The sequence below is a fragment of the Vulpes vulpes genome, chromosome 5 (assembly GCF_048418805.1).
Source record: "Vulpes vulpes isolate BD-2025 chromosome 5, VulVul3, whole genome shotgun sequence".
Lineage (NCBI taxonomy): Eukaryota > Metazoa > Chordata > Mammalia > Carnivora > Canidae > Vulpes > Vulpes vulpes.
This window is the reverse complement of record NC_132784.1, coordinates 62,924,047-62,937,441: the sequence shown is the minus strand read 5'-3', so window position 1 is coordinate 62,937,441 and position 13,395 is coordinate 62,924,047. Positions and strand designations below refer to the sequence as shown.

The following is a 13,395-nucleotide window of genomic DNA, read 5'->3' as shown; positions in this document are numbered from 1 at the left end:
CTGTATGATGGTAAATTGAACACCAATAAAAATTAATTAAAAAAAAATAAAAGACAACCTACAGAATGGGAGAAGATATTTGTATGTCTTTTTTAAAGAAAAGTACATTGAAGTCCTTTGTTCATTTAAAAATTGGGGTTTCTTTTTTGTCTTTCTGTTGTTGAGAGTGGAAATTCTTTATATATTCTGAATATTAAACCCATTTCCTTGGTCTATTTGCCTATTTTTATGGCTTACATATAATTTACAAATATTTTCTCTCATTATATAGGTTATCATTTCACTTTCTTGATAATGTGCTTTGATGTACAAAAGTTTTTAATTTTTGATGAAGACCAATCCATCGATTTTTTTGTCACTCATGCTTTTGGTGACATATCAAAGAATTCATTGCCGAACCCAAAGTCATATAGATTCATCCTCGATTTTCTTTGAAGAGTTTTATGGTCTTAGCTCTTGTATTTAAGTCATCAATGTGGGACCCAGGAAATTTAACAAAAATCCCCTACCCTTGGATAAGCAGAGCATGACCAACTCCATTTTGTGCTACACCCACCACCACCTGTATCACCCCCACATGACCTGCTTATTGCTTAAGGCACTTCCCCACCCTAGTCAAGCCACTGGGCACACCCTAATCGGAAATCGGCTCATAACAATGTAACCCTGCCTTGTGCCCACCAAAACTGCGCACCAATTCTGACCAAAGTAATAGGCCAGCTCAAATGGATACTATAGGGTAAGATGTAATTTAATTGGCCACCTGCGTGTGGACCGACATGACTGTGCAACTTTCTGCGTATCCCATTGGCCACTGGCCCCTATAAAGCTGCTACGCCTCTTAGTCTCGGGGTCCAAATCCCTGCTCCGCTGTGTCGGATATACTTGGACCCAAGCTCGAGCTTGTAATAAACCCTCGTGTGTTTGTATTGGTGTCGGCTCCTTGGTGGTTTCTTGGATTCGCAATCCTGGGCACAACAATTAATCCATTTGGTAATATTTACTATGGCTTTAGGTAAGGATCCAACTTTATTATTTTGCATGTGGATATCCAGTTGTTACAGCACCATTTGTTGAAGGGGCTATATTTTACCAACTAAATGATCTTGGCACCCTTTTCAAAAAATGAATCAGCCAGAGATATATGGTTTTATTTTTATTTCTGTAAGTGGGTGGTTCTGTGTTATGGAACTGTTAGAAATGGACTCTGGCTCTGAACACTTTACAAGCTACATTTGTGGAGGCCAAGAAAAATTAAGGCCATCCCACCTAAAGTTTAGCATCAGCACAAGTACAGCCATCTTAGGCCCCTGGGAATAAGAGCTGAACTTTATGGGAAAAACTGCAGAATGTCCTCAATGTCCTCGACAGGGAATCCCATATCAGAAAGACAACAGCCCAAGCCAGGGGCAGAAAGTCCCATATTAGAATGAGAACAGAACTCAATGCCCTTGAAAGCCCCATATCAGAATGTAAACAGAACTTGAGAAATTCTTCCATCCTTTCTGAAAATCCCCTAGACCAGCCTATAAAAAACTCAGCTGTAACCCACCTCGGGGTCCAAGTCCCTGCTCTGCTGTATCGGGTGTACTTGGACCCAAGCTCGAGCTTGTAAATAAACCCTCGTGTGTTTGCATTGGTGTCGGCTCCTTGGTGGTTTCTTGGATATGTAATCTTGGGCACAACATTTGGGGGCTCGTCTGGGATCCGAGAGACCCCCAGGACCCCATCTGGAGGGTTTCACGCATGGTGAGTGACTCAACTTTTTCCACCTTTTGTGCGCATATTCTCTGAGAGCTCTAACCTGTAGGAATTCCAATCTGTATTGGGTCGGCATTGGCTTAGGCGGACGTGCTGGTAGGCCATCGACCGGGGGTCTTGAGGAGACGTCCCTTGCCCCTGCCTGGAGGACGGGGTCCTCATCTGTATGGAGGACGGAGGTCCTCATCTGTAAGGGGGACGGAGGTCCTCATCTGTATGGAGGACGGGGGTCCTCATCTGTAAGAAGGACGGGGGTCCTCATCTGTAGGGAGGACGGGGGGTGCTCATCTGTATGGAGGACGGGGTCCTCATCTGTAAGAAGGATGGGGATGCTCATCTGTATGGAGGACGGGGGTCCTCATCTGTAAGGGGGACGGAGGTTCTCATCTGTATGGAGGACGGAGGTCCTCATCTGTATGGAGGACGGGGTCCTCATCTGTAAGGAGGATGGGGGTGTTCATCTGTATGGAGGACGGGGGTCCTCATCTGTAAGGGGGATGGAGGTCCTCATCTGTATGGAGGACGGGGTCCTCATCTGTAAGGAGGACGGGGGTGCTCATCTGTATGGAGGACGGGGGTCCTCATCTGTAAGGAGGACGGGGGTCCTCATCTGTAAGGAGGGCCAGCTGCCAGCCCTTCAGATTACTTTCTGTCATCTTTGCGGCCGCACTGGAACGTTTGTCTGTTACTGTGTTCTTGTTACCTGTTTGCACACTGATCTGTGTTGACTGTTTGTGTGCTGGTCTGTGTTACTGTGTTCTTGTTAACTGTGCGTTTGACTGTGTTATTTGTTAACTGTCTGTGCCTTGGTGTGGACGGGGGACATAATGGGGCAGATGCAAACCACACCCTTGTCTCTTATGCTCTCCCACTTCTCGGATGTTACGGAAAGAGCTCGTATTCTGAGCATAGACATACGGAGAGAGAGATTCCAAATTTATTGCATATCAGAATGGCCAACCTTTGACATGGGATAGCCCCGAGAAGGAACTTTTCACCTACCTATTATCTTACAGGTCAAGGCTGTGATCTTCAGGGACAAACCGGACGGCCACCCTGACCAGGTGCCCTACATCCTGGTCTGGCAGGACATGATCGAGAATTCCTCTCCTTGGCTAAAAGCACTTTTACTCCCCAAAACCCACAACTTGGCTGAAGGTAAGGAGAGACTCTGGGTCCACTGCCAGACTCTAGGGGCAAGTCTCCAGGCTGCCGCGCAAGCCTACCAATCTGGCCGAGGTATGGTTATGTAAGACAGGGTAAGGACGAGAGTCCCACAGCCTTCTTAGAGAGAATACTAGGAGAGAAGAGCTTGCAGGACTTATAGTAGCAGAAAGAGTCAATAATAATAAAGTCCGGAAGAACACCAAACCAAACTAAGTGACCAGCAGACCTGAAACCTAGCCAAGATCCTGCTGGCCACAACCATGAACGACCCACAGGAAAGGCGGAGGCACCTCAAGAAGCTGGCTTCAGGGACAGGTAAGGAGGATGGCCCTGGTCCCTGTCGGGAGTGCCCTAAGCTGAACAAAAACCAATGTGCTTACTACAAAGAAGAGGGCCACTGGGTGAAAGACTGTCTTAACAAAAGACCTAAGGCCTGTACCAAGATCTTAGAGATGGAGGACCTGGACGACTAGGGGAGCCGGGGTTCGGCACCCCTCCCCGAGCCCAGGGTAACTCTCAGAGTGGAGGGGCAACTTGTTGAATTCCTAGTGGACACTGGGGCACAACATTCGGTTTTATTACAACCCCAAGGGAAATTGGCAAACAAGACTTCATGGGTGCAAGGGGCCACGGGCACCAAACAGTACTCATGGACTACCCAAAGAACTGTGGGCTCGGCATGGGCTGGGTATTCCATTCCTTCATGGGATTTGCTCACCAAGATGGGGGTACAAATTTGTTTCCACCCGAAGGGGCAAAAATCCTAAACAAGCAGGGGCACCCTATTCAGGTGCTTCTCCGGAGTTTAGAAGACGGATATTGTCTCCACCAAATGCCCTCAGCCCCAATGACTGACATTGACCGTTGGCTGTGGGAATTTCCCCAAGCATGGGCAGAAACTGGGGGAATTGGGCTGGCCCAGCATCGACCGGCCATATACATAGAACTAAAGCCGGGGGCAGACCCTGCCAGGGTCCGCCAATACCCCATGCTTCTCGTAGCGTGTAGGGGAATCACACCCCACATACGGCGACTACTGGACTCGGGCATATTGAGGCCTTGCCAATCGGCATGGAACACTCCCTTGCTGCCGGTTCAGAAACCGCACTCTAACAATTACTTGGGTGAGTTCCGTTCCCAGCACCCTCTTTTGATATCCTGTTGGCGGAGGAGGAACAGGACACATGGCCTGCGAAGCACCAGGGACTTGCTACAAACCATAGTGGCTCTAGGATACTGGGCCTCAGCTAAAAAAGCCCAGATCTGCAGAGCAGAGGACAGCACAGACGGTGACCAAGAAACTGCTGGAAGACATCTCACTGAGGTATGGTTTTCCTGTTAAGACTGGATCAATGGCCCAGGATTCGTCTCTAAGGTAACACGGGGAGTGGCACTAGTACTTGGGGCAGATTGGAAATTACATTGTACACGTAGGCCCCAGAGCTCAGGACAGGTAGAGAGGATGAACAGAACATTAAAGGAGACCTTAACTAAATCAGCCCTGGAGACTGGCGGGGTCGGGGTGACTCTCCTCCCCTTCGCCCTATATAGGGTGAGGAACTCCCCATATAAGATGGGACTGACTCCCTACGAGGCCATGTTCAATATTCCTCCACCTGTTATCTCCAGTTTAGCAGCAGGTTTCCAAGGTGAACAGCCTCTGGCATGTTGGAACCCATCGAAAGGGAGTCAGGTTCAGATCCCCCAATCCGGAGTGGCGGAGATGGGCGCCGAGGCGTCCAGTGCGGTAACGCAACCGATCCGGAGAAGCCGGCGGGAGCCCCGGGGAGAGTTCTCTTTCCTTTGTGAAGGATGGGGCGCCCTGGAATGGGCTCGCCCCGAGAGAGGGGCCCGCGCCTTGGAAAGCATCGCGGTTCCGGCGGCGTTGGTGTGGCCTAAGCTGAGGGCCCTCTATGAGACTGGGCCACCCCCGGGCCCCCATCGATACCGGCCAGGTGACTGGGTGTACATGCAGAGATACCGACACCAGACACTTCAACCTCGCTGGAAGGGACCCTACCTCGTGATCCTGACCACTCCCACCTCTCTCAAGGTCGCAGGATTACTCCCTGGGTCCACTACACCCACGCCGGGCCAGCTGCAAGGACTTTGTTAAGACTGTGCCGTTCTCACTTACCCCACTAATGTTGTTTATGCTCTGTCCTCTTCATGCCAGAACCAATCCCCATTAGCCATTTAAAAATGTGCACCCAATTCAGTCTTTTAAGGTTTAAAAAGATAGGAGCATCTTAACTGTAGAGAGGCTTTTGCAAGCAAGGGGCAGGGGGTTATGTGTTGCCCCAAATGAGGAGTGTTGCTTCTTTACTGACCACCTAGGAATAGTCCAGGAATCTATGGCAAAAGTCAGAAAAGGTTTGGCTAGAGGTAAACGGGAACGAAAACAGCAACAAGGTTGGTTTGAATCATGATTTAATCATTCCCACTGGCTCACTCTGAGGCCAACCTGGACCCATGATTGGGTCCTTCCTTAGGTTCCTCTGAGAGGGGGAAATGTGGAGGCCGAGAAAAATTAAGGCCATCCCACCTCAAGTTTAGCATCAGCACAAGTACAGCCATCTCAGGCCCCTGGGAATAAGAGCTGAACTTTACGGGAAAAACTGCAGAATGTCCTCAATGTCCTCGGCAGGGAATCCCATATCAGAAAGACAACAGAGCCCGTGGTAGAAAGTCCCATCTTAGAATGAGAACAGAGCTCAATGCCCTTGAAAGCCCCATATCAAAATGTAAACAGAACTTGAGAAATTCTTCCATCCCTTCTGAAAATCCCCTAGACCAGCCTATAAAAAACTCAGCTGTAACCCACTTCTGGGTCCAAGTCCCTGCTCCGCTGTTTCGGGTGCACTTGGACCCAAGCTCGAGCTTGTAAATAAACCCTCGTGTGTTTGCATCGGTGTCGGCTCCTCGGTGGTTTCTCGGATTCTCAATCTTGGGCACAACACATTTACCATCATACCTTTAGAGTTCACATTTTTGAGCTGATATAACAGATTCACATTTTTGAGCTGATATAACAGACATTGTGCTGGTAGGCGATAAGGGGAGCCTTATTTCCCATAACCCTCAGAGGAGACATGTTTGGTGCTGGCAATTGGCTGTCTAATTCAGAAATGGTATTGCCAGGCTTAGGATACTCCAATTTCTAACATCACAAGTGGTGACAGTAGTTGTCACTAGATTAATTGTGTGGTTGAAAAGATACTTTTAAAGCGCCGTTTTTGCAAAAACAAAAATCAAGGTCACTGGAAAAAGTTTTTTCTCTACATCATCAAGACACTTTGCTATGGACACCACAAGTTTAATAGGAATGCCTACCCATCACACTTGGGAAATGGGACATGATGACTAATCTCTGGAAATACATAGGCATTCAGCTCACAGGGTCCAGGAGGGACTGAACACGCGATTCTCCGGCCAAAGTCGGCAACACTGTTTTATGTATCTGTGTCTTCAAATTTTTAATTTGTTGGTTCAACAAAATACCCCAGTGATCCAGATACACTCACCTGTCTGATAAATGGCCAAATATGATGCCTCCCACCAGCATTCCAGTCATGAATAAGAATTTGGCCATTGATTTCAGTGACTGAGATTCACATACCAGGTCCCACTGGAAGAGAAGGAAACCAGCAAAGGAGCGCTGCATGGCAGCTTATAGCCCCTCAGTGGAAACCTGATTGAAACAGCTTAAATGACTTACAAGTTTCTTTATACCCCCTTCTTCTTCTCTAACTTTCTTTTTAAATTTTTTAAATTTATTTTTATTTTTTGCATTAGCTGACTTTATCATTCAGGTATCAGCTTAAGTACAAATCTCAAGGAGGGGCACCTGGGTGGCTCAGTTTTTGAGCATCTGCCTTTGGCTCAGGGAGTGATCCCGCAGTCCTGGGATCAAATCCCACATCAGGCTCCCCACAGGGAGCCTGCTTCTCCCTCTGCCTATGTCTCTGCCTCTTTTGTCGTATTTCTCATGAATAAATAAAATCTTTAAAAAGCAGACAAATTCCTTTAGGAGGACTCATTTAAGCCTGTAGGCTATATTAATGGCTTGTTTTATTTCATATGAAGTGATTCTCAACCTTGGCCGCAGAATGCAATCATTTGAGAAACTTTAAACATTTACCGCAGATCTCCTATGGCTGCTCAGGGAGCACAGTCTGTGCTTGGAAGTTTTGATCAATATCCCAGATGTTTCTAATTTGCAAGTGTAACATTTTTAATGCATTATGTAAGTCACTTGCTTAAAATTTGGTCTTCTAAGAATAAAAGCCATATAATTGCAAGGTCACAAGTACCTTTTAGTTCATTAGTGGTATTTAATAAAGACATAACAAATGTTTGCTTAAATAATGAAGAACGAACACCTATATAGTGATTAAAAGCTTGAAGCAAGCTCATTATTTGTACTGCCTCTAAACACCCAGACTGTGTGCTCACAAGAGGTAAACGGAAGCTCTTACCTTAGTCACGATGGTGGAGGGAAAGGAGCTTTGGTCGTACACCCAGCCATCCATGCAGGGCTCCATGTCCCGCTCACTCATGTTGAAGAAGGTCCCATTCAGGGGAAGGAGTTGCCACTGGGGATGGATGAAGCGACGACATTTCTCTGGCCTCAAGTTTGAGTCCAGTGGGATGGAGATTCTCAGGAGGGCATCTTGGCTGAGAATCCCAGTGCCATTAGCAGAGACAGTGTCATTGTCGAGGACGTGGACCCAGCAACGGTGACCAGGGCTAGCTGCAGTGAAGTTCTCTAATAGAACATGAGGGTACGCTATGAGGTTGGAGATACAAAGGAAAACCATCTGAAGGATCTGGAATCTTCCCAGGGCTCCAACTTGATCCAGGAGGTCCTGAAAGGCCATCAAGGCTGAACAAGTGATCCCTGGTGGAAAGCAAAATGATTTTATTTAGAAAAGTTCAAAGGGAGAAAGGTCTCCATTCACTGTGTCACTCCAAGTGTGTGTTGATCCTAACCCCACTTTTGCCTCAATGGGTCCCACCTCAGCTCTGCAGCAGGGTCACGGAAGCTGTTTCTCCAAATTGTTTGGGGATCAGGTGAGTATTCGTTTACTTTAAAGTCACAGAGGAGTATTTTGCTGAGATGCTTCCAGCAGTTGACAACCAGCACTATTTAAAGGTGTACTTTGTGAAAATTCTTATCGTCAGCAGTGCCCTGCAGTGGCACTGGACTTTGATCCCCACATCTGTAAATAAAATAAAATAAACCCACTACATGGAACACAGTTCTTTGCAAAATGTGTTGCTTTGCTTGTAAGACTCAAAAGTGAACTGTTTTTTATTTTCCTGTGAAAAGTACAGAAGGTTAGTGCTAGGCTTGTTTAGTATTGATTTTTTTTTTTAAGATTTTATTTATTTATTCATGAGAGACACAGAGAGAGGCAGAGATATAGGGAGAGGTAGAAGCAGGCTCCCTGCGGGGAGCCTTATGTGAGACTCCACCTGAGCCAAAGGCAGATGCTCAACCACTGAGCCACCCAGGGGTCCCTAGTACTGAATTTTAGTTAAACGAGTAAATGCAAATAACCCTGAGTAAACTAAAGCGAGTGAAATATGGTGTAATCCTTCCCTTGTGGAAAGTGACATTCTGCTCCACTTCAAATCAAACTGTGAATTCACACTAAAAATAAGTAACTCGAAATGCAGGCAGAGTAGGTAGTGACAAAGGGCAGAGGCTAAGCCAGTGATAAGCTCCTTAAGAGATTTACTTTCATAGGTTTATTGATTCCTTCAGACAACGTTGGTAAGAGCCTTTTCCATGCTAGGAATACAGCAATGGATAAGACAAAATCTTTCAGGGTCTTATCCTTCAGTGGGTGACAAATGAACATAAATAATGACACTCTGACATAAAACATATACATGACAAATGCACAATGTGCTAAAGAGGAATTGATGAGAAAATGTGGAAACAACCATGCTTATTTATCCAAGTAAGTTGAAAACTTATGTCCACTTAAAACCCTGCCCACAGATGTGCATAGCAGCTTTCTTCATCACGACCAAAATCTGGTCGCAATGGACATTCCATGGGTGAATGGATAAATAAACTGTGATCCATTCAGACAAGGGGATATTACCATAAAAAAAGAAAACAAGGGGAAATAATGAGCTATCAACAGAGGAAAAGACATGGATGAGCCATACACGTAAATTATTAAATCAAAAAAGCCAATCTGAAAAGGCTACTATTGTATTCCTTAAAGGCCTTTACACTGTCTTGGAAATTCCCTAGTGTTTTCTTTCTGCTCTTCCTATAACATAACCCCTCTTGCCCCAGTTTCTTGTTCGAACATTCTGTTTTGCTGCCATTTCAAACCTACCTCAAACAATTGAGGTTGGTGACACTTCCATTGCGCACTGCAGCAATTTTATGTTCCAGGTCACGTATTCTCTCTATTGACAGATCCTATTTGACAAGTCATTATTCCCATTCCTTTCTTTCATTCTCAAACGCATTTTGTGAACATATGTAAATAGCTGCTTTGGAGTAATTTTTCTGCTAAGTCTAATATCTGGGAAAACTCAGAAACCATAATGATTACCTAATTTTAGAACATTTTCATCATCTCCCCAAAAAAACAGTTCTATTAACTATTAACATGCAATCCTGATTACTTGGACCCAAACTCTGGCAACCAATGATACCATTTCTGCCTGGAGGCATGTGTCTCTTTTGGAAAGAAATCAATCTTCTTAGGGCCTTTCCATGGATTTTGATGTGGTTTTTGTCCTTAATTTGGGAAGATGCTCAGCCACCGTTACTGTCAAGTTTCTGCTGGTCCTTTCCCTCATTCTTCTCTCTTGGCATTCCCGTTACGGTAATACTATCTATACTGTTTGCTGCTGTCTCACAGTTACCGGCTATTCTATTACATTTTAAAATTCTATTTTCTCTTTGCATTTAATTTGGAAGGTTTTTATTAACCGACCTTCAAGTTACGGATTCTTTACTTAGCTGTGCCCAGGCTGCTGTTGAGCTCATCAAAGACATTCATCAGTTCCATTACAGAGTTTCTAATTTCCAGCATTGCCATTCTATTGCTTCTTAAAGTTTCCTGCTCTCTGCAGATAGCATCTGTCGATTCCAGCATATCGCCTGCTTTTTTCATTAGAGCCCTTAGCATGTTAATCTCAGTTATTTTAAATTCCTGGTCTTAAAATTCTAAAATCGATGCTCTCTCTGTGTCTGTTTCTGAGGTTCACTCTGTCTTTGATGCATCAGATTGAGGCAAATAGGCTTTTAGAGTGAGATTTAATGTCTATCTGGCTAGATGATAGGCTGTAGTAATGTTTTCTGTATCTGTATGTGCCAGAGGCTTCAATCTCCTGTAGCATAGTTGGTTTTGTTTAGCTTTGTCTTTCTCTCTTAATGCCTTTGGGTATTCTTATATGGAATCTCCTAGAAACCCCTTATATGGAATCTGTGTCTCCCTGGTAATCTGCTGTTTATTGTCCCAGAGCCCTGCTGATGTGATGGCTGGATATCAGGGAAGGAGAACATTACCTACTATTATGAATACATTTCTTTATTTCTTTTTCCTTGTTGGGGGCAGGGGGAGTCCCTATGCTGTGATCTTCAGATGAGTTTCGTTGTTGTTTTTTTTTTTTTTCTTTTTCTCTCCTTTTATATGAGATTGAAAGGCTAGAGGGGCTGAAGTTGGTTGATTGCCTTTTCCCACATCAGATAAAGCTTTGTAACCTAGTTTCTCTTCAGGACCCCCTTCTTTACAGAGAGTAGAGCCAAGAGCAGTTACTCTGGATATATTTCAAAATGTTTGTTTTGTTTCTCTTCCTCTTGAAAAAGGGGCATTTTATTTTGATCTGCACAAGGAGAACTTGGTGGGGCCCCATTAATGTGTGGGAGCTTCACAGTCCCAGAGCTTTTAAATCCCAAACTAGTCTACACTGAGACTGTGGTAGTTTTTCAATTGGGGTTTAAATGCTCCTGCCAGCTCTACACAGGGTGCTTCTGCTCCTGATAAGCTGTGATTCTATATAACTTTCTGTCTCTCCAGTTTGGGGGGATGGTGGGTGCTCTTTGACCTCAATTCTCTTATGGATCTAGGAATAGTTGTTTTCATTTATGTAGTTTTTTTATGATACAAATGGCATCTTTCATAGCCTTTTTTTTTCATAGCCTTTAATGTCAGAGCAGAAACCTGAAGTCTTTTCCTTTAATTTTGCTAGACTGAGGTCCATAAACAAACAAACAAAAAACAGCCCATGTGAAATTCAAAGTTGACGACTACAACGTATTTTGTTCAACAATACAAACAGTAGATTTGGCAATTTTTGCAGTTTACTTAAAGTAAATGCAATTGTTTGCTCAGTGGCATTGAAATAAATCCGACCCTAATGGCCCTACTTAGACCAAATGTTTCCACTAGATTTTTAGAGATGATTAACAGCATTTGAAAAGTCAAATAATCCCTAAATTTGTAATATTAGATTATTCATTATTACCTCTAAGAATACCTCCTACAACATAAACTCCTAAACGCTGGTAATAGTATTCATGTGAAAGTAGTCCTCTGTTCAGAAGTAATCCAGCTTCTGTACCATGTAAGTATAAATTAAAGCCATTTTGATAGATGACTGAGAAAAAATCATATTGCATTAAAAATTGATGTATAACTTTAGTTAGTAAGATTTAAATGCTTGCTTTTAGAAAATTAGCCAGAATACATAACATCCTGTGCAAAGAAAACTAGAAAAATTCTGGATGGTCATGATAGATCGCACCGCATAGAATGAAATTGTGTTATTTATTCAAAGTTACTTTCTATTTTATTCATTCCTTTGACAACATTGATTTATGAACCAAAGATTAGATTCTGCCCAGCTGCATTCATGAAATAAACAAGATTTCATTGTCAGAACAGTGGCACCAGTTTTCCTTAATGGTAAGAGCACTCAAATGTCAGCAACAGCTATACTTTTGAAAGGGTAATAATTTGTTGAAAAAATATTTTAGTTGTAATTATTTTCTTCCTTACTCACTATCCACCAGTTCTATTTGCAAAATAGTTATTTTATAGCTGGAAGTTTATTTTATTTACTTTTTGCTTATTTATTTATTTTACAGCTAGAAGTTTGCTCTCTTTAAGGCAAGCTTGACTCTTCACTCTGTGAAGAGTGACTCTAAGTCACTCTGTGACTCGGTTACAGAACAAGCCATTGCAACCCCACATTGACCAATGATTGGACATAGGCAGTGTCCCTGGGGTGTAATGTTGAACAGTATACCTTCCTTTGACCAAGGGCAACTCCAAGAGATAAATCCTGCCATGAGTACCATCTGTCAAAACTCCCAGCAGTTCGGGGTATCTAGGTGGTATACCATAACTACCAGCACTGCCCAACTCTTGTGCTGAGTCAACGTGCATGATATATGTAATAAATTCAATCACCACAGAATAACTCCTTCAGGGAAAACTTGCAAGAGGAAATTAGTCTGTAAACTATGGATGCCACCATTGCAGCTAATCTCAGGTCTATGAATGTTATTCATTCTCTCTCTCTCCCTCTGCTATAACATATTCTAGGTACCCCTTACAGTCCTGGTCTAAGACTCACACCAGGAGGAGTGCCCTAATGTTTGAGAGGTCAGATCTTCTCTTTTCAGGTGCTGGCAAGTTCCCATGTCCCTTTACCATCAAAGTTGGGCAAGGAAGTACCATGAGATACCCCAGTGGGACTACTTTGGAGGAAAAGAATATGTAGGTATACTAGAAAGATCAGCTGTACCTCCTGCTGATGCTGAGGGTTTGTTAATCCAGTCCAGTTGATGACTCTTTTCCTTGAGTCCTGGCCTCCTAGCCCAGGAAACTGACATGACAGAGGGATGGGCATAACTTAATATATGATGCTCTTCCTGTGTTTCCTGGTGGAAATGTCTCCATTTCTCAGGACTTAAGTGTTCATATACCTACCCCGATTTGCACGGACAAAGGGAACAAAACCCCAAGTGGAGTACTAGGAATTTGGTAAACTTGTTCCGTTTTGTTCCCAGAACTGTTTATTCTACCTATGGGAAATAAAAAACCATAAAGTGGTCATTGATTTAGAGTATGTAATTCAATTTGGAAATAATTTCCAGTGTTTGCATGGTATCATCTCCTAGCTGGGTCCTTGGTGCACTTTATTTATTTATTTATTTATTTATTTATTTATTTTTTTAATTGGAGTTAGATTTGTCAACATATAGTATAACACCTAGTGCTCATCCTGTCAAGTGCCCCCCTTAGTGCTCATCATGTGGAGAAAGGGGAACCCTCTTGCACTGTTTTTGGGAATGTGAACTGGTACAGCCACTCTGGAAAACTGTGTGGAGGTTCCTCAAAGAGTTAAAAATAGACCTGCCCTACGACCCAGCAATTGCACTACTGGGGATTTACCCCAAAGATATGATGCAGCGAAAAGCCGAGA

At 43.9% G+C, this 13,395-nt stretch overlaps 1 protein-coding gene across 1 annotated transcript in view; it reads right to left on the bottom strand.

Moving 5' to 3' along the window:
• LOC112924340 (organic anion transporter 7) overlaps window positions 1-8,079 on the bottom strand; it is a 42,548-nt gene extending 34,469 nt beyond the window's left edge. Inside the window, exons 1-3 of the mRNA XM_026004625.2 lie at window positions 7,947-8,079; window positions 7,407-7,828; window positions 6,453-6,556 (exon numbers count right to left, since the gene is read on the bottom strand). Of these exons, the coding sequence (XP_025860410.2) occupies window positions 6,453-6,556; window positions 7,407-7,808 (506 nt within the window). The 5' untranslated portion in view covers window positions 7,809-7,828; window positions 7,947-8,079. The remainder of the gene's footprint in view (window positions 1-6,452; window positions 6,557-7,406; window positions 7,829-7,946) is intronic.
• Window positions 8,080-13,395: the final 5,316 nt, after the last annotated feature.